Source organism: Macaca nemestrina, chromosome 6 (genome assembly GCF_043159975.1).
Source record: "Macaca nemestrina isolate mMacNem1 chromosome 6, mMacNem.hap1, whole genome shotgun sequence".
In the NCBI taxonomy this organism is placed as follows: Eukaryota; Metazoa; Chordata; class Mammalia; order Primates; family Cercopithecidae; genus Macaca; species Macaca nemestrina.
The window spans coordinates 96,781,496-96,802,892 of NC_092130.1; the positions used below are offsets into that span (position 1 = coordinate 96,781,496).

At 44.1% G+C, this 21,397-nt stretch overlaps 1 protein-coding gene across 4 annotated transcripts in view; it reads left to right on the plus strand.

Annotated features, from left to right (window-relative positions):
• LOC105475076 (serine incorporator 5) overlaps positions 1-21,397 on the plus strand; it is a 142,144-nt gene that overhangs the window by 57,147 nt on the left and 63,600 nt on the right. For 2 of the 4 annotated variants that reach the window (XM_071098757.1, XM_011730053.3), the window contains exon 2: positions 16,395-16,562. In XM_071098757.1, the coding sequence (XP_070954858.1) occupies positions 16,479-16,562 (84 nt within the window). In that variant the 5' untranslated portion in view covers positions 16,395-16,478. Of the gene's footprint in view, positions 1-13,353; positions 14,075-16,394; positions 16,563-21,397 lie in introns of those variants that run through there. The other 2 variants (XM_071098758.1, XM_071098756.1) reach the window with 2 other exon arrangements.

The following is a 21,397-nucleotide window of genomic DNA, read 5'->3' on the forward strand; positions in this document are numbered from 1 at the left end:
GAGGTCTGTTGTCTGACATTTCATTTTCTGATTTATGTATTTATGTGAAAAATGTTAGACAGGCTTGAAATAATCATCTTGTATTGAACACTGTGAATCCTAAAGAACAGGATTTTATGGGATCTAGGGTAGGTGAAGTGTGCAAGTTTTTCCTTGTACAGAGCCCTTGTTGCTAGACTAACCACCTTGAAAGAGAAATATCTTGTTACTGGGCAGTGCAGTGAGTCAGAGGTGTTCTTTTGAGTAGTGAGCCCTTTCTGTGATGTGGTTTGTGGGGAGAGCAGCCAGTGGTTGAATCTGCGTGTGGGGTGATTTAGTCGGCTGCTTCCAGAAGTGGGGGAAGGGAGGTAGATCAGGGGTGGGCATTACCATAGCACAGCCTGTAGCTGTTCAAGAGCACCAGACTTTTTTTTTTTTTTTTTTTTTTTTTTGACAGAGTCTTGCTCTGTAACCAGACTGGAGTGCAGTGGCGTGATCTCGGCTCATTGCAACCTCTGACTCCCTGGTTCAAGTGATTCTCCTGCCTCAGCCTCCCAAGTAGCTGGGATTACAGGCACGTGCCACCATGCCCAGCTAATATATTATATATACATACATATGTGTGTGTGTGTATATATATATATATTTTCTTTTTTTGAGATGGAGTTTCACTCTTGTTACCCAGGCTAGAGTGCAATGGGGTGATCTCGGCTCACTGCAACCTCTGCCTCCCGGGTTCAAGCGATTCTCCTGCCTCAGCCTCTCGAGTAGATGGGATTACGGGCATTTGCCATCATGCCCGGCTAATTTTGTATTTTTAGTAGAGATGGGGTTTCTCCATATTGGTCAGGATCTGCCCACCTTCACCTCCCAAAGTGCTGGGATTACAGGCGTGAGCCACTGCGTCCAGCGAAGAGCACCAGTTTTATGGCCACCCCAGGGTTAATGCAACATGTGCCGGCTTTTCATTTTAACTGTCATGATGGATACTTTTCAAAATGTATTAGACTTTGAGAGACCTAACTGCCTTCTTACTAGGATCAGCAGAGCATTTTTTTGTTTGTTTGTTTGTTTGTTTTTGAGATGGAGTAGAGTGTTTTTTAAAGCTACTAACGATGACTTCATTTACTTGTCTCAAGTGTCTGTTAGTATATTGCACAGTAGATACAGAAGTGTGGAATCCAGAGGATGAGTTACTAGCTCCTTCCTCTTCCAGACTGCTGAGTTGTTTGCACTGATTTGTTTTTTGATGCACCACTGATGCTTGTCACTAGATTTGTCCTTGAGCCAAATCACCTAACCTTTCTGGGCCTCAGTTTTTACATCAGGAAAATACAAGGACTGGACTAGATCAGTGCAGGTTTTGGAACGTAGCCGGTTTAGGTTGAATTTTCTGGATGCCGAGTTTGATTTAAAAAAATCCACTAGCCGGGCGCGGTGGCTCATGCCTGTAATCCCAGCACTTTGGGAGGCCGAGGAGGGTGGATCACAAGGTCAGGAGATCGAGACCACGGTGAAACACCCCGTCTCTACTAAAAATACAAAAAACTAGCCGGGCGAGGTGGTGGGCGCCTGTAGTCCCAGCTACTCAGGAGGCTGAGGCAGGAGAATGGCGTGAACCCGGGAGGCGGAGCTTGCAGTGAGCCGAGGTCGCGCCACTGCACTCCAGCCTGGGGGACACAGCGAGACTCCGTCTCCAAAAAAAAGAAAAAAAAAATCCACTAAAATATGAGCTTCCTGAGAGCAGAGACTATACTGCCAACTCCTAGAACCGGTACCCAGTCACTAGTAAGCATTTAATAAATACTGTATGAATATATAACTACCTGTGTGGTATTATAATGCATCTGCATGTGTTACATATTGTGCAAAGAATTTCGTTTGGTGGGGAAAGAAGTGCACTCGCCGCTAAACCCTTGAAGCTTCTGGGGCACTTGAGTTCTAAGGTCCTCTGCACTCCAGCTCTCTGAGAGCAGTGAAATGAGCTCCTTTCTGTTTCCATCCCAGAGCATACGGGCATCTAGCTGGCACCGGGGCCCGTCACCAGCCTAGAAAGCACTCCGTGGCTTGGCAGCGTTTGGGGATTGGGCTGGCACATAGCACCTCTTGGAAAGGGCTTGGCAGGTTTCTCCCTTGCAGCATAATCTCCATGACACAATGAGGCAAATTTTGGGTTTAGTGTTTCACTGACTGCCGGTTGATAAGCTACTATTTATGAAGTAGAACAAGCAAGGTTTCTGCCCACCTTCTTTTTTGCTGAGACTATTTAAAACTGACTTTATTTTATAAATTAAAAATAAAACTTTTAAATAAACTTATTTTAAAAGTAAAACTTTGTAAAATAAAAATCTCAAAATAAATATTAAAATTAAAAATTAAGAATTAAAAAGTAAAAATCAAACTTACTTTATAAATTAAATAAAACTAGTTTTTACTGTATTTTATTTTATTTGTGTTTTTAGAGACAGAGTCTCACTCTGTTGCCCTGGCTGAAGTGCAGTGATGCAATCTCAGCTCTGTGTAACCTCGACCTTCTGGGCTCAATTCATCCTCCTACCTCAGCCTTCCAAGTAGCCAGGACTACAGGCTTGTGTCACCATGCCTGGCTAACTTTTGTATTTTTTTGTAGAGACAGTGTCTCTCTGTGTTACCCAGGCTCGTCTCAAACTTCTGGACTCAAGTGATCGACACACCTCGGCCTCCCAAAGTGCTGGGATTACAGGCGGGAGCCACTGTGCCCAGCCCTAAAACTAATTTAAAAAAAATATTTAAAACCCAGTAAGTACTTTTGTTTTCTCCCATTCTCCTACACTTCTCCGTTTTGAGTTTCAAGGTTACATTTTCTTATACCTTTTTCTTCTAGAACTTACTTACACCTTTTTCAGCCCTGTTCTGCCACAGGTATTTGTTGCTTCAGTGGATGCCAATGAATGTTCCAACAGCTCTTGATTTTTCCTCAGTGGAAATGAAGGTGTAAAGACGGCTTTAGCTTTCCAGCAAGTGTTCTCACACACATAAGTTGCCAGCATGCTCTCCTGTGTTCAGACTGAAGGTGGTGAACCCCGACAGTCTGACTGTGGAGATGTCCCTTGCTCTTCACCCCTAACTCAGTGCTCTTAACTGGGGAGCCATTGTCTGGAGACGTTTCTGATCATCACGCCTTGCAGGGGAGAGGGAGAGTTGAGCAACTGGCATCTAGTGGGTAGAGGCAGGGAGGGACGCTGCTGAACATTAGCATCCAGTGTACACGATGGCCCCCCAAGAGAAAGAATTTTCTGGCCCCTAGTTAATAGTGTTGAGTCATAGAAACCTTGCTCTGAAGGATCTGCCCCTCAGGAACGTTTGTTTTCTGTTGAGCTGTCAGAAGGGATGTTGATTACCCTTCAACCTCAAACCTTATAGATCTCACCAACCTGCTAAAATGTATTAAGTGTGATATGATATTTTTTATTTTAAGGTAGAGGTAACGATTTTAAGGTAAGGTAACGATTCAAATAATCCCACTGCTGTCTGAGAACAGAGGACTTGATAAACATTCTTCTGGTGCTGAAAGTAACCCTAACCTCCTGAGAAGGAGACTTCAAAAAAGGGGAACATCTTTATCTCAGACTCCATTGTAACCCCAAAGCTGGTTGCTGGCTTTGTATGTGTTCAGAGCCTGTTCTTGCCCATTTCAGACTTGGTTCTGATGGCTGGAGATACTAAGTTGACCCTTGACTGTTCGTTTCACGGAAATGTTCAACGTGGAAAATAACACAACTCTAGTATGTTGAAACTCGTTTGAGAAACCACTTGCCAGAAACTCTTCTCTCACAGTCCCTACAATCCTGCTGCCACAGTTATGGGCATGATGATGAAAGCCTTGGCGCTTTAGAGGATTCAATGAACTCAAAATAAAATTTAAGAAACCCAGATAAAGGAACTATAAGAGCATATTTCTAGGCTAGGCAGATATACAGCTTTCTGTTTCTCTAACTTCTTGAACTTTTAGGTAGCCGTATTAATCTGTTCTTGAATTGCTATAAAGAAATACCTGAGACTGGGTCATTTATAAAGAAAAGAGGTTTAAATGGCTCACCATTTTGCAAGCCGTACAGGAAGCATAGCAGGTTCTGCTTTGGGGGAGGCCTCAGGAAGCTTCCAATCATGGCAGAAGGCCAAGGAGGAGCCAGGTGTCTTACATGGCAGGAGCAGAAGCAAGAGACAGAGAGAGAGAGAGAGAAGGGAGATGTCACACACTTTTAGACGACTAGATCTCATGAGAACACACTCCCTGTTGTGAGAACAATACCAAGTGGATGGTGGTAAACCATTCATCAGAAGTCTTCCCCCATGATCCAGTCACCTCCCACCAGGCCCCACCTCCAACATTAGGGATTACAGTTCAACATGAGCTTTGGGTGTGGACACAAATCCAAGCCATATCGATAGCTGTTTTTTTTCATTTTATTTTTAATTGTTTCAAATTCTACCAAGTGTTGGTTTATTTACATCAGTGAAACTCTAAAAAGTTTTACAAGGCGTAAGGACGTTTTTTTTTTTTCTTGCAGGGTAAAAAACACATACATAAAATTTACCATCTTAACTATTTTTTTGAGATGGAGTTTTTGCTCTTGTTGCCCAGGCTGGAGTGGAGTGGCATGATCTTGGCTCACTGCAACCTCTCCCTCATGGGTTTAAGCAATTCTTTCCCTCATGGGTTTAAGCAATTCTCTCCCTCATGGGTTTAAGCAGTTGCCCAGGCTGGAGTGGAGTGGCATGATCTTGGCTCACTGCAACCTCTCCCTCATGATTTAAGCAGTTCTCCTGCCTCAGCCCCCCAGGTAGCTGGGATTACAGATGTGTGCCACTTTGCCCGGCCAATTTTGTATTTTTAGTAGAGATAGGGTTTCACCATGTTGGTCTGTCTGGTCTCCAACTCATGGCCTCAAGTGATCCGCCCACCTCGGCCTCCCAAAGTGCTGGGATTACAGGCATGAGCCACTGGTTTTTGAGCCATATTTTTAAGGGTATAGTACAGTAGGTTTTTCTTTTTTTTTTTTTTGTCTCAATTATGGTGATAGTTCACTCTGGCTGTTTTCTTCCAATGACATAGCTGAAGTAGGGTTTGATTTACTCATTGGCTGATGCATTTAACAAATATTTGAGGGCTTACCACCTATGAGGTAGAACAGGAATGTTTTGCTTTCTTCCAAAATAGAAACCTGTAATGTTTTTCTAATTATAAGGTGTATGCTTGTTGCAGAAAGTTCAGAAAATACAGAAGAGCATAATCACTCATAATTCTACAACTCTGTTTACCTCTGTTGATGTATTGGTATATCCTTCTAGTTTGTGTTTTCTTGTTGTTAGTGCTGATCTACGTCTTGTTATATTTTTACCCAAAATCCTTTCATACGCTACACTATTATATTAACTATTTTTAGTTTATACAGTGTGGATGTCTTTCCGTGGCCATAAATTTTTCTGTATAACCTATATAATCATTTCAGTGGGTGTATTATATTCTATAATATGAACCTTCCATAATTTAACTGATCTTAAATCTTAATCTTTTTATTGGACATCTAGGTTTCTTCTCATAAACCACATGTAATAGATGTGTAATAGATGTCATGTAGATGGTCATCTTATGTATATCTTTGTTTTCTTGCTTAGAGAGTGTAGAATCAAGGTCTCTTGTTTACTGCGGCATTCCCAGGAATTGACAAAGCACATAGCACGTGTAGAGTATAGTAAATATTAGCTGGCTGACTGGATGGCTTGGCTATTTCCATAGAATTAGGAATAGGGCTTTTAATATGGGGTAGGGTTTGGTGAGGCAGGGAGCTTGGTGATTGGGGTGGTTGAGCTGCTTGGGGCAAGACACTAGAAGAAGCCATCCATGTTCACTGAGGCCAGAGTCTGCATGGGAGACAGGAAGGGCACAGAAAAGGAAGTGACCTCTTCATATACTTGCTGAATGGTTACTGTACACACAGGGGCAGGGAAGAAAAATTGTCTCCTTTTTCCAATGTAGCCTGTCTCCCTCCTGTAGGAAACCGAGGTTTGAAGCCAGTTTCAGGCCAGTGTTACCTGTCTTGTTCACGCGCTTATGCCAGCAGTAAGTGGAGAAGAATGGCAAAGAGCCTACCAGATTTAAATTAAGTCTAGTACTTGCCGATTCTGTGATCTTAAGCTGCCGTTTACCCTTTCTGAGCCCTGGTCTCATCTCTGTAAAATAGGGATGATTGTAACACATAATAATTGTTGTGCCTTGCAGACAGTAAGAGATTAATAAGTGTTAACTGTTGCTAGCTAATATTATTATGGATTCAGTAAACTTTCTTTCTTTCTTTTTTTTTTTTGAGATGGAGTCTTGCCCTGTCGCCCAGGCTGGAGTACAGTGGCGCGATCTCAGCTCACTGCAACCTCCGCCTCCCAGGTTCAAGCAATTCTCCTGCCTCAGCTTCCTGAGTAGCTGGGATTACAAGCATCCACCACCACATCTGGCTAATTTTTTGTATTTTTAGTAGAGACAGGGTTTCACCATGTTGTCCAGGCTGGTCTCAAACTCCTGACCTTGAGTGATCTACCTGCCTCGGCCTCCCAAATGCTGGGATTACAGGCGTGAGCTACCGCACCTGGCTGATTCAGTAAGCTTTCATAGGTTGCCATGTATTCTTTTGTATGGGGGAAAGCCACTGTAAGCCCCAGATAAACCACGTGTATGTGCTGAGTTTTCTAGAATACAACCATTTGTGAATTAGGAACTACCTGCAGTTACACTGTTTGTTCAGTAAAACACTCCTTCATTGAGCAGAGGAATTTTTGTGCTTGTTCTCCTAGCTTTTAAGTTGCACCATGCCATTGCATAGCTATCAATAAAGGACAGTACCTGGCACTGTGGTGCCAAGAGGGAGGGTTTACCAACACCTCCCCACCCCCACCCCCCACCCTACCACTGCCCTCTTGCAGTGGGAAGAAAGGTCTAAGTTCAGTGGAAGCTATTTCTGAGCTTGAGATGGGAAGATGAAGCTGCACAATGTTGGTTGTTGGGTCCAGAATTTCAATGAATGTTGCTCTTCAAAGTAGAGAATTGTTCATTTCTTCTACACATCACAGTTGACTCAAAGGTAACCCTAAAGCTTCAAAAGAGAAGGAAGGGAAGGAGACCCTACATGGCATGGGTAGTGTTATGCATTACTGAAAGATGTGGAACTCTAGTTAAAAGATGCAGTGTTGTTTACTTGAATGAAAAACTCTGAACCCAGTTTTATGTTTTTAATGCATTTCTTCTATTTCCTTGGTACTACAACCTCCCAGCATGCCCAGGAACACCTGAGCTCTAACAGCTTGGTCAGCTTCAATATTTGAGGAACTTCCCCACTGTGCCCCATCCCACTGCTGTTTATTAAGGAGCAGTATTATAATTTTTGTAGCTCACAGAAAACTCTTAATGTCTTTCCTTAGCTTTGCTAGGTCTCCTGTATTTCCAGAAATAGGAAAAGGGACTGAATGAAGGGTGGTGTCACACTTTCTTTTACGGTTTGGACTTAGTTTAGACACACGAAAGCCAACTTGGCTGTCCAGCCCCATTGAGGAGCAAGTCCTTCAGAACAGTTGGTTTCCACGTGGCCAAGTAGCTCATGCTCCCCAAAACTCAAGCACTGAAGCTAAAAAATGTGACCCACCTTTGGGATCATTCTTGTGACAGAAGTGTCCTAAGCACTTATTTGCTTAGTATACTTCTTTCATTCCTAAGTGGAATGAAGGTAACAGAACATATGTCCTGCCTGGGCCATTGTCATGAATATGTGGTCACACTGCCGTGTGTGAGCTGGTACCATGCAGAACATAGACCATGCAGCAATAGAGTGATGCTAACATTACTGGTGTGTCAGCTAAAGAAAAATCAGGCTTTCAAACCAACCTAGTTTATTCAGAAGTCTTGCTGAAGATTGCAACCGATAGTCTTTCAGAGAGTTTCTGTTAGACTGCTCCAAGCCAGAGTTTCAGCCCGCAGTTTATAGACAAGTGATGGCAGCTCTTCCAGTGCTCAGATGTTACGACAGATGTGCTCGAGTTAGATTAGACCAAGATCTCATCAAGGTTTGGGTGCAAGAGTACATGTGGTTATAGATGATAGAGGCATAGTCATTAATCCTGTCAGATATGTACAGAAAGAGGCAAGGCCTAGGGGCATTGAACGTATCTGATCCAGGCAAGAGACTTGGGAACCTGTGCTGTGTGCTGCTGGTCATCTTCAGGGCGTTCTTCTGGAGGGCTGCACTCAGTCAGAGTCAGGGGCTTTGTGGGATTCTGCTGATAAGGGATTTTGTAAAATTCTGCAGGCAAGCAGAACAAGCAAACGTGGCTTCTTATATTTGCCATTTTGTCTTACTTGTGGGGTGCTTAAAGAGCTTACCGCTGCTCCACTTTTTAGTTCTGGCTTCTCCTTTTGGTTGGTTTTCTCTCCTTGCTGTGGGGTTGACTCATCGTGCTTGCCCGTTGCAGTTTGTTTTTCAACATCTAAGAAGTTACGGATGCTAAGGATATCCAGTTACCTCTTGCAGGGTTGACAGGAGTGTGGTGTGATGCCACCATGCTATCTTTCCATGCCTGTGGCAGATGGTACGAAGTGATCACTGCACTTTCCCTGATGAAACTTTCGGCCTTAGGAATCCTCCTCAGCACAGAGTTTCAGGCAGCCGCTGCCCATCCGTTGGATGTGGGGTGACACCTGTTGATCTACCACCCATCATCTACCTGGGTTCCTTCCACTTACAGGTGATGACAACTAAGACCCAGAAGGGCAGGTCACTTCGCTACAGTTGAGTCCAGCTTCTCTGGTTCTCCCCAGCAGTTTGTCCTCTTGGTTGCTGTGGTTTAAGAACCTGATAGTCAGGCCTTTGGAACTGTGACAATAAGACTTGAGAGAGGGAGACAGAGACCCTTTTATGATTAAGGTGCATGTGTTGTGTGTGTGTGCATGCCAATTTTGGAATATGTTTGGCCTTCTTGTTGCCAACTGGAAATTCTAGGTAATGAAGGTATTGTGCTTTTTAATTTAACAGAAGAAGTACTTGGAAGTTACTACCAGCCCTAGCTCATGTTTCTGTGAGCATTTCCTCACACACCTAGATCAATCCTTGGAAGGACCATCTGTGCCCAAGGCCGGTGCGGAGGACAGAGAGGAAGCCGTATTTATTTTTTGTAGTATGTGTGTGTGTTGCAGGGCTGGTCGTTGGGCTGGCGAAGAAAAATAACAGTAAGTGGGAGGCCCAGCTTCAGGTAAGATAAGCAAGAGCCAGCTTATCCTTTCATTTTGATTCTTTGCCCCGGCAAGGACAAAGCATCTCCTATTTAGAAAAGCCTTTGCCATTCCTGCGGTTGGAGGGAGGGTGTGCCAGGCTCTTCGAAAGATTTTCCTTTGCAGTATGTTTGGGGGAGGGGAAGCTTCTTCAGAAAGGAAAAGCCCGACCTACAGCAATACCACATTTGCAAATGCTTTTATATCACTATCGTTCAGCTTAGTTGCTTTTATTTTATTTTGTTTCTTTTTTGAGACAGGATCTCTGTGGCCTAGACCAGAGGGCAATGGTGCAATCTCTGCTCACTGCAGCTTCGACCTGTGGTCCCAGCTACTCGGGAGGCAATCCTCCTGCCTCAGCCTCCCAAGTAGCTGGGACCACTGGCATGCACCACCACGCCTGGCTGATTTTCGTATTTTTTGTAGAGATGGGGTTTCACCATGTTGCCCCAGCTGGGTTCGAAATCCTGAGCTCAAGTGATCCACCCACCCAGTGCTGGGTGCCTCCCAGAGTTTTGGGATTACAGGCATGAGCCACCACACACAGTTTACTTTTCTCAAGTAGTAGTTTTCTTCATTTTTTAACTATAAGAGTAATGCATGCACATGGTAAAAACCCAACCAGGAGAGCAGAACAATAAGTATAATGGATGTCCCCTGTCCCTCCCCTAGGCCTGTTCCTGAGGTAGTCGGTGTTAGTGGTCTTATATCTACACATATGTGTATGTACATAGATATGAAATAGTAGGGCATACTGCCTGTTTTAGTTGGCTGGGGCCACCATAACAAAGTAACACTGACTGGGTGACTTACCCAACAGAAATTCAGCTTCTCACTTGTGGAGGCCAGACGTCCAAGAGCAACGTGTGTGCAGGGTTGCTTTCTTCTGAGGCCTCTCTCCTTGGCTTGTAGATGGCCACCGTGTTGCTGTGCCGTCCCTGTGTGTGTGTCTTTCTCTTCTTAGAAGCCGTCCTGTTGGATTAAGGACCACCCCAGTGGTTGTATTTGCCTTTTAAGTACCTTTTTTGTTGAGACACAGTCTGGCTCTGTCACCCAGGCTGGAGTGCAGTGGCACGATCTCTGCTCACTGCAACCTCCGCCTCCCGGGTTCAAGCGATTCTCGTGCCTCAGCCTCCTCAGAAGCTGGGACTGCAGGTATGCGCCACCATGCCTGGCTAATTTTTATATTTTTAGTAGAGATGGGGTGTCACCATGTTGGCCAGGCTGGCCTCGAACTCCTGGCCTCAAGCAATCCACTCGCCTTGGGAGTTGGGATTACAGGCGTGAGCCACTGCACCTGGCCGAACTTAATTACCTTTTTAAAGGCCCTATGGAAATACAATCACTTTCTGAGGTACTAGGGGTTGGTACTTCAACATAGGAATTTTGGGGGACACAATTTAGCCTAACACACCTGACGTGTTGTTTTAAAAAATATTTCATTGTATAGGTCGTAATTCATTTAACTAGTCCCTGGGTAGCTGGAAAATAAGGCTGTTTCCAGTGTTTGCTATGAACAGTCTCATACCTAAATCTGTGTCTTTTTGGAAATATATCTGTGAGAGGAGTTTCTGGAAGGATTGCAAGCATTGCCCTCCAAAGATATTGTTGGACTCCTTTTGCGTGTGTGAATGTTACTTCCTGTGGAGGAGGAGAGTTTGCAGTATCTACAAATTAACGCCCTTAGTATTCTCTATGATTCAGTGCTTGCATGGGAAATTGAGTATAGCATGCAATCACGAACTTGGTCCCATGGAGGGGATTGCCACCCACTGTGTGTGAGGAGTGTGACTTTACCATACGTTATTCAGCCAACATCCATTTACTGAGCCATTGGGGGGCAGGCACTGTTTTGTTCATTTGTTTATTTATATTTTTAAAAACGAGGCTTAGATTTTTTTTTAGAGCAGTTTTAGGTTCACAGCACAATTAAGAGGAAGATACAGAGAATTCCCATATATATCCCCTCCCCGCTCGCATGGCCTCCCCCATTATCTGCGCTTCCCACCAGAGTGGTACATTTGTTAGAATTGATGAACCTACCTTGACACGTCACTGCCACCTAAAGTCCATGGTTTACATTAGCGTTCCCTCTTGGCGTTGTATATTCTATATTTATTTGTTTTATATGCTGTGACTTTTTCAGTAAAAGCTGTATGCCCTCTTGGAACCAGGGGTAACGAAACCCTGGCATTTCTCTCCAAGCTTGTGAAAGCACCAGTAGTTCCAGCCAGGAACTGATTTTTTCCGTTTTGAAAGTGAGTGACGTGCTCAGTGTCTTAACCCTGTAGATGGCAGGGGCTGGATGTGAACCCATTTTATTCAAAGGTATGCTCTTCCAGAAACAAGTGGTCAGTCAGCAGGACTGTGAGATTTCCCTAGATGCTAACATAAATATTTCTTTTACGGATGCTGTTTTGAATTTCCACCTGGTGTATATATCAATGTGTAGCTTAAGGATAATGTGCTTGAACCCTTAATTATTAGCATAGTTTACTTTGATAAATCACTTTTGGGCTAGTAGAAAAAGGCTAGTCCATTCTAATATTCGGAATGTGTGTGTATAGGTACACATATATATAGACACATAAAAATATATGTACATATGTAAATTGGTAATACTATAGCACTGTATAGAGTAAGAGTGAAAATGAAATTTGGAAAATCAGATCCATACAATGATACATGACTTTAATGATAGAATGGGGTTAAACCAATATGACTTTCTTTTTACATTTTCCACAGTCGCATCCCTTTTGCTATTTGTCTGCCTTTAGATGATCAGTTCCAATTAGGCTCACAGTGATGTTTGTATCTGTTTGTTTTTTCCCTCTGTGGAAATAATAGTTTAAATGTTGATTCAGCTGTGGGAATGTTTTATTGTGGGAGGCATTAACTGTTTCCAAAATACTTATTTTCCCAAATAGAATAAGTATTTTGTTGATCACATTTGAACTTGAAATACAGTGAGATGTTATCTAAGACCACATGGTAACAGAGAGTTAGCAACCAGCCAGGCATGGTATCGTGGTGTCCTGTGCTTATAGTCCCAGCTAAGGCTGAGGCAGGAGCATCACTTGAGCCCAGGAGTTTGAGGCCAGCATGTGTAATACAGTGAAACAGTATTTTACAGTTAAAAAAAAAAAAAAAAAAGAGCAATCAGTGAAGGAGGCAGTTAGGAAAGGGTTCAGGAGGCAGGGCCCAGAGAAAAGCCAGCTAAAGCAGTGGGAGGGGACAGTTGTATCTGTGTGTGTTTAAAATTGGGGCATGTGATTGGAAAGAGGTCAGTAAAATCAGAGATTGAGAACATCAATGAAGGAATTGTAAAGGAAAGTGGCCCATAAAACACCCACACATGCAGTAATGTTAGGATACCACTTATGTATTCTCTTATCTCAGCCCGAGTAGAATGTCTTCTTTTACAAAGCAGTGGCTTCGTTTTGTGAGTCAAGAAGAATCTGGAGGAAGCTGGCTTAGAAAATTGGATGTAAGATGGAGAGAGTTGGTTAGGAAAAATTTGTAGCGATGAAATAGTACAGAATGACAATGAACTCAAACAATGACAGTCTCATGAAGTAGATGAGATAACTAGGGAAATGCCTGTAATTTCAAGATCTGTCACGCCATTGCTATGTTGTCTTACCCATATGCCTGTGATCTTAGCTCATTGTAAATGATGTTTATGGTGTAGCATTCTAATTGGTGCTTGTTTTGAAGCTTTGCAGAGTCTCAAACTTCCTTCCAAATCATTATCAAGAGATTGAATTGTTGGGCTTTAGGTTTATATAGAATATAGTGTTAATACATACAAATTTTATTGTAATTTGCAGTTTATGGTAATTTCTTGTAGCATTCCCTGTTTGCTTAACAGGGACTCCTTTCTGGCGCCAGGTGTGTCTGATTAGGTTATCCAAGAGACTATGTAGTACTTCTGCCACCCCCACTTTATAAACGAGAAGTCTTGAGGGGTTTTTTTTTTTTTTTTTTTTTTTTTTTTTTTTTTTTTTGAGATGGAGTCTCGCTCTGTCGCCAGGCTGGGCGGCAGTGGAGCGATCTCAGCTCACTGCAATCTCCACCTCCCTGGTTCAAGCAATTCCCCTGCGTCAGCCTCCCGAGTAGCTGGGACTACAGGTGCTGGCCACCACGCCCAGCTGATTTTTTGTTGTTCTTGTTTTTTGTTTTCTGTTTTTAGTAAAGACGGGATTTCACCATGTTGGCCAGGATGGTCTTGTTCTCCTGACCTTAGATCCGCCAGCCTCAGCCTCCCAAAGTGCTGGAATTACAGGCATGAGCCACTGTGCCCGGCTGAGTCTTGAGTTTTTAAAGGGTAAATAACTTGCTTGTAGTCCACAGCTAGTAGGTGGCAAAGCCAGACCACAAACCCAGCCAAGCTTTGAGCCTGAGCTTTTAATCACCATCCTCTGTTGCCCTATAGTTTAATCAATATTCACGTTCTCCAGATAAAAGATGTGTATGCTGTTAGTGGTGTAGCAGAAGCTCTGTATTCCTCTGGGCCCACATCCTACTAATGAACCTAAAAAGCTTACAATTTGGGGCATGAAGCTCTGGTAGAAATGCAGTGTAAAAGGCACCCATTTCTTTTGAGCTTCAAGTTACATACTCATTATTTCCTGCAAGGGTGGATGACGGCAGGCATAGCCTTTCCCATCCCAGTACCCTAGGTGCTTGTACATTCATCCTTAGGCTCATGGATTTTGACAAGTCCCTTTTTGAAACTGTCTAGGGTTGATGCTCATGTTGTCTGAGGTGTTATCCAAGCCCGTTGTCTCACGGCCAAGAAAAGTAAGGATTAATGTGAACACAAGGGTGAAGTTGGAGTGAATGAAGAAAGCTCTGTGCAGCGGAAAGGAGGACCTGAGTGGGTCGCTGTTTTTACAGTTGAATCCGAAAGCTTTTGTGAGAAACTCCCCTCATCTGTGTAGCTGTTTGTGTAACTTCGCTTATCTGAGAAGCTGTCTGTGTAACTCTCCTTATCTGTGCAGACGCCGCCTGTCTTGGGTCAACACAAAGTGCAACACCTCATTTGTATAACTGTGTTTTAGGTAAGCCTCCCCCCACCACCTCCCCGCTCCCTGTGCAAGTTCCCACGGAGCCCACTGTGTATATGCTGGAGAAGGGGAAGAAACTTCTCCCTGGGAGCCTGCTAATCACGCAAAGAACAAAAGGCTTCTATGCTGGGCCCTGCTTTCTTATCAGTGCAGCTGCAGTTTAGTTTTTCCCCAGGCAGCTCTATTTGTACGTATAGCTGATTTTTAGGCTGTATCTCTGAGGCCTAACCTTAGCTGTCTGCCTAACTGATTTTTCCTTTTCTTCTCCCTCACTTTCTTGGGCCCAACTTTTTGTTTTTCATGTTCTTCCCACTTTGTTTACTAGTTCTTGGCTTCTTCTCTTGCTCTTAGCTGATTCTAGAAATCTTTTTGTCTAAGGGTCATGATTATAATACTTCAGATGAACTGTGCCTTTTCTGTGTAATAATTGGGCATCTCCCAAACCGTTGATGGTTGTCATTAAAGATAGCACCAGAACAATTCCGATGAAAGCTTTGTTCACACACCTAACTGTTCCTGCATGCTGTATGGTCAAGGTACCTGGGAAGAATGGTCATCTTGTAGCTTGGAAGGTCAACCTGCAGAAGGCCTGTGTGAATACATTGGTAAAGTGGTGTGACGCAGTACAGGACACCAACTGGGCGTGCCACAAGTTAATTCAGTTCTGATGCTAGCTACCTAGAGTTCGCACAGACCCCACAGGTTAAGGGCTCGGTTCCACCAGACTTTTCCCATTTCAGATGCCAGTTGCGAATCTAAGTCTCCCGTACTTCTGACTGACCAGCTGTAAATCAGGGGTTCACGCCCTCTTTAGGTTCAATAATTGGCTAGAATGGCTCACATAACTCAGGAAAACTCTTTACTGGTGATTACCAGTTTATTATAAAGGATACAAATGAACAGCCAGATGAAAAGGTACACAGGGCGCTGTCTGGAAGGGTCCCAAGCACCAGAGCATCGTTCCCGTGGAGTTGGGGTACACCACCCTCCCGGCACATGGATGTGTTCATCAAACTGGAAGCTCTGAATCCCATTGATGAGGGTTTTTATGGAGGCACTATTATGTACATGTGACTGATTTAAATCGTGGGCTATTGGTAATTAGCTCAGTCTCCAGTCCCCGCCCAGGTGTGTGCTCATGAAAGTTCCAACCCTCTAAACCACTTGGTTGTTTCCACTAATATAGCCAGCCTTCCATCCTGAAGCTATCGAAGGGCCCAGGAAGTGTTGCCTCATTAGTACAAGCTCTGGTATGATTGAAAAGAGCATCAGTAACGAAATTCTCTTCCTGTTAACCTCTATCACTCAGGAAATTCCAGAAGTTTTAGACGCTCTTGCATCAGACCAAATTTCATATATATATAGAGATACATACACACACACACACACACACACACACACACACACACGCATATATATATATATAGTAATGGCAAAAACCACTATTGCTTTTGCACCAACCTAATATGAGTTTTTTCTTTTTTCCTGGTCATGTTTTTCTTGGAGACAGCCTCCCAAGTAGCTGGGACTGCAGGTTTGTGCCACCATGCCTGGCTAATTAAAGAAAAAAATTTTTGTAAGAGATGGGGTCTTGCTGTGTTGCCCAGGCTGATCTCAAACTCCTGGGTTCAAGCGATCTTTTCACCTTGATCTCCCAAAGCTCTGGGATTAAAGGTGTGAACCACTGCACTGGGCCTTGTTTAAAAATATATATATATGTGTGTGTGTGTGTGTATGTATGTGTATATAAAATATACATTAGATATAGCTTGTCTCTATATATACACATGTTTATATATAAATATATACACATATATAAAATATATATACACATATTTATATATATATAAAAATATATATATATATTTAGAGACAGGTTCTTGCTATATTGCCCAGGCTAAACTTGAACTCTGGTCTCAAGCGATCCTAGTCTTAAGTGATCCTCCAGCCCCCCGAGTAGCAGGGGCTCCAGATGTGAACCACAGTGCCTGGCCATATTTCTTATTCTATCGCAGTATCATGCTCTAAGCAGATGCTTTCTGTTCCTTTTCTAGCTGGCCTGCTGCTGTGGGTCTGCAGGCTGCTCTCTCTGCTGTGATTGCTGCCCCAGGATTCGGCAGTCCCTGAGCACCCGCTTCATGTACGCCCTCTACTTCATTCTGGTCGTCGTCCTCTGCTGCATCATGATGTCAACAACTGTGGCTCACAAGATGAAAGAGCACGTAAGTTTGTCTGTGTTCAGCTCGTCCTATTTCCGATGTTTGATGAGGGTGTGTGGGAAACATATGATTTAGAGGATGGGGCCCATGTACCCCCCTGTGTTTTGGGGTATACCTGGTTTCCTTGAACCTTCCTGAAGCCTGCTCTATGTTTTCCAGGATCCAGTGCCTTCTGGCTAAACAGGAAAACCAATCAACAGCTTGATCTTTAGTAGTAGTGTAGATGCTATCTGATGCTTTTGGTGGAGAATTCTTCTTTTAATTTTTAAATTTTAAAACATTTGTGTAGATTCATGGGGTACAAGTGCAATTTTGCTACATTGATACATTACCTTGTGGTGAAGTCAGGGCCTTTGGTGCCTGCATCCCGGGAGCAACACACGTTGTACCCACCAGGCAGCCTCTCATTATCCAGCCCTACAACCCCTGAGTCCCCATTGTCCATCATTGTCCATCAATCATTGGACGCATCATGGACACGTCATTGTCCATCACAATCGTCTGTTTGTCAGACAATTATGTATTTTATCTTAGCCTTGTTTAAAGCTGTTCCTGATGAAATATACAATCTTTTCTTGTACACTTCTGTCCTTTTCCTTTGTTATAGGATGGCTGCCAGGATTTTTTTCTTCTTTTTTTTTAAGACAGAGTTTTGTTCTTGTCACCCAGGCTGGAGTGCAATGGCCTGATCTTGGCTCACTGCAACCTCCACCTCCCAGGTTCAAGCTATTCTTCTGCCTCAGCCTCCCTATTAGCTGGGAATACAGGTGCCTGCCACCACAGCCAGCTAGTTTTTGTAGCTTTATTAGAGACAAGGTTTCACCACGTTGGCCAGGCTGGTCTTGAACTCCTGACCTCAGGTGATCTACCCACCTTGGCCTCTCAAAGTGCTGGGATTACAGGCGTGAGCCACTGTGCCTGGCCAGCTGCCAGGATTTCACATAGCAGCTGAAACACTTAATCTGGCCTATATGAGAAGTATGATAAAGCTTAGATATTCTCACAAATAATGGGGAACGGGAAATGGGGCATTTTCCACCTTTCTAGACAGGTTGCTTGTAGGGTGAGTGGTGTCTTCGTGGGTGAGGGGTGGATTTTCAGCCATTCTTTGGTCAGAAGTAGGCCTGGTGTGTGATGCTGATAGAGATACATGCGGGACCTCTTTTTCTTGAATTTCCTTTTTTCCCCCATAGTAGTCCTCTTAGATCACAGGGGAATGTGGTGGGAATTTTGAGAGAGCCCAAGAAATAACACCATTCTTTGCCTGCTGGGTTCTAAGCAAATTGACAACGAAGACTAAGATGTCAGCAGGTTGCCAGACGTCACCTTTATTCCTCATAAAACTGATGTGAGACTCTGTGGCTCATATCTGCAGGGAAGCAGGCTTTTACTGAACCCCCAAATGACTCAGACTTACCCAGCAGGGCACCATCAGTGCCCGGGAAGGGCAGACTTCTTTGCAACGGCGCAGTTTGCCAGGAAGAGAGAGCAGCAGGCATGTTCCCTTGGGGCAGCTCTTATTCTAGAGATAGAGGGAGAGGAAAGCCTTGCTTTCCAAATGCCGTTTCCCCTTGCACACTGACCACTCCGCACTGCATCTTCCCAGCTGAACAGGTGAGGAGGCGGAGGGAAGTCCGGAGCAGGCTCTGATGGAGCTGCCCATAGTAGGGATGACATTGCCTAGGGCAACACCTGAGCAAATGTTCGCCCCAACTTGTGCTGAAACTAGGGCTATTTTATTTTTTTATTGATTGATTGATTTTTCTGTTGGGGGGGTGGATGGAGTCTTGCTCTGTTTGTTGCCCAGGCTGGAGTGCAATGGCGCGATCTCAGCTCAGCTCACTGCAGCCTCCACCTCCCGAGTTCAAGCAATTCTCCCACCTCAGCCTCCTGAGTAGTTGGGATTACAGGCACGTGCCACCACACCTGGCTAAATTTTTGTATCCTTCTTTAGTAGAGATGGAGTTTCACCATGTTGGCTGGGCTGGTCCTGATCTCAAGTGATCTGCCCGCCTCAGCCTCCCAAAGTGCTGGGATTACATGTGTGAGCCACCATGCCTGGCCTTGAAACTAGGGCTATTTTAAATACACTCAAATATTTCAAAACAACCATTTTCTTAACAGGACTTTGTATATTCTTATTCATTAAAATAGGCCCTCTGAAGCTTTCTGTTGCATAGTGCCTTTATAATTATGGTTGAATGGTCTTGGATATAGTGGATACTACAGTGGAATTTGGGTTCCCCTCTGCTTGAAACATTGGTTCAGTCCTCAGTAAGACACTGTAGTGCGAGCTGTGGGGTGTTCAAACTTGTGAGAAATGGAGCTTATAATTCAGAAGAGAAGTTATGAAGTCTTCAAAGGTCTAAAACAAGGCAGAAATTAGTAAGAGTCTCGCTCTGTTGCCCAAGCTAGAGTGCAGCGACACAATCGTGGCTCTCTGCAGCCTTGACCTCCCAGGCTCAATCGATCCTGCTGCCTCAGCCTTCTGAGTAGTTGGGACTACAGGTGTGAGCCGCCATGCTGGCTAATTTTTCTATCTGAAAGGGCAGGTTTTAACTCTTATTCTGAGCGTCCACTTAATCTTCCATGTACTACTTTTGTTTTTTTTTTTTTTTAAGTAATACAGTGTTCTCTTTGTAAATTCAACAAGGGTGATTTTCTGAATCCATTAAAGTGGCTTAATGATCCACTGTAGTACTATGGTGGGAACTCTGGTGTGCACTGGATGTAGTGTGATCCCTGCCCTTAATAAATTTCTATTCTTTAATAGAATTAAGCCCTGCATCCAAAAAAACAAAATCTGTTACTATACAAATAGGTGGTATCCCTCAGTAGTGAATTTATTGAGACATTAGAGGGAGAGATAATTTGGGAGCCATTGGTATGTGTTTTAGGACATGAATTTCATAATGATAATATTAACACCTGATTACCATCCAAGTAACCTGCCCCATGAAATACTTCCTAGCAATTCCAGTCAGTATTTATGCTTTCTGATGGTTACGGAACATTTGAGAAACAGAGGATGTTCACTGGTGTTGCTAGGAAAGGCTTCGTGAAATAAGTGACTTGTAGGGGTAAAATAATAAGTATTTTAATAGCTAATTATTGAGTGATACCATGTGTCAGGTTTTATTCTGAACACTTTACCTGTATTTTCTTACTTCGTCAGCACTGTACTCACCTGAACAGTAGGTACTAGCATTACCCCTGCCCTACGGATGAGGAAACTGAAATATCCAGCCATTTAAGTACCACACCCAAGGTCTCCAGCTATTAAATGGTGGGGTTGGGATTTGAACCTGGTCTGAATGTGTTGTTAGCTACGAGGCTGTGTGACTAGAGAGGAGGAAGAGGCACGTAGAGAAGGGCCAAGAGGAGAGGGGAGGTGAAATGGCCATATCTTGCAGGAATTGTAGTGCCAAGGTGAAGTGTTTAAACATGGTCTGTGGTAAGTGGGAAGCCATTAGAGATTTTGGAGCAGGAGGCTATCATCATGGAAGCAAAGGGAGATATTTTGGGAGGTGAGCCTAGAGGTGGTGGTGGTAGTGGGCACAGGGTGACTTATGGTCCGCGAACAGAGAGAGGGAGGAAGAGAGGAAAGGGCAACCCTGATGTCCCTCACAGAGGCTCTTGTAAATGTTTCTATGCCTGTCCCCTGAATGTACATATTTACAAATGGTTTGGCTGGGTGTCCTGCATAGGGAATGAGATCCCCGTGGGTGAAACCAATCCTTTTCCAGCTTCAGCGCCTCACAAGGGGGCTGGCCATCTGGCCACAAAGTCAGCTTGTTTCGTGGCCTACAGAAGAGAGGCTGACTTCATCCTCAGGCAGCGCTTGCGGGCGGGGGTTGAAAGGTCCCCTTGTGGGGATGCACACTGGGCTCCTGCTGGAGTCCTCACCCCCTCTTTGTTTGTTGGCCGTGGAAGTGCCTGAGACTGTGACTGGAAGAGGAGAAAGAACTGCATGCTTGTAACAGCCCAGATGGGAGTGTGTAAGTGCCTCCTACCCAGCGTTCTGCCAGAGTCGCGTGGGCCTTTGGTATGTGGGTTAGGAGCTCAAGGGCAGCTCCCTTGTCAGTTATTTCCAGTTTTTGCCTTGGTTTCAGAATGTGGCCTGTGTTTAAGTTTGGAGACTGCAAGGGATGCTGGGCCAGACTTTGTCCTGCTTCTTTTCTTTAGGGAAACTTCTTTCCCAGGAGAACTTTGGCTCAGAGAAAGCTCGACTGTGCTGGTTGAATAAGGCATCATTCTGTCTTCTCTTGGAGCATTTCCCCATCTTAAAACATAAGGGCTATTTATTTTGCAGGTCATTCTTGTTATTAACCATGTCGTTTAAGCAGGTACACACTCATGAGATTTGATACCTGGGGGATTAAAAATCCATTTTAGAGGGCTGGATGTGGTGGCTCACGCCTATAATCCCAGCCGTTTGGGAGGCTGAGGTGGGCGGATCAGAAGGCCAAGAGATCCAGACTATCCTGACTAATGTGGTGAAAACCCATCTCTACTAAACATACAAAAATTAGCTTGGTGTGGTGGCGCGTGCCTGTAGTCCCAGCTACTCGGGAGGCTGAGGCAGGAGAGTTGCTTGAATCCAGGAGGCGGAGGTTGCAGTGAGCCGAGATTGCACCACTGCACTGCAGCCCTGGCGACAGAGTGACACTCCGTCTCAAAAAAAAAAAAAAAAAAAAAAGTCCATTTTAGAATGTAGAATGCAAAGGGAAAAAAAGTGGGCAAAAAAGTAAAGCCTGCCGACCCAAACTGCTAAGTCAAGGTGTAACTTCTGTGTTTGAGGAAGATTCAGATTTAGGTACCCTGGGAAGCCACATGGG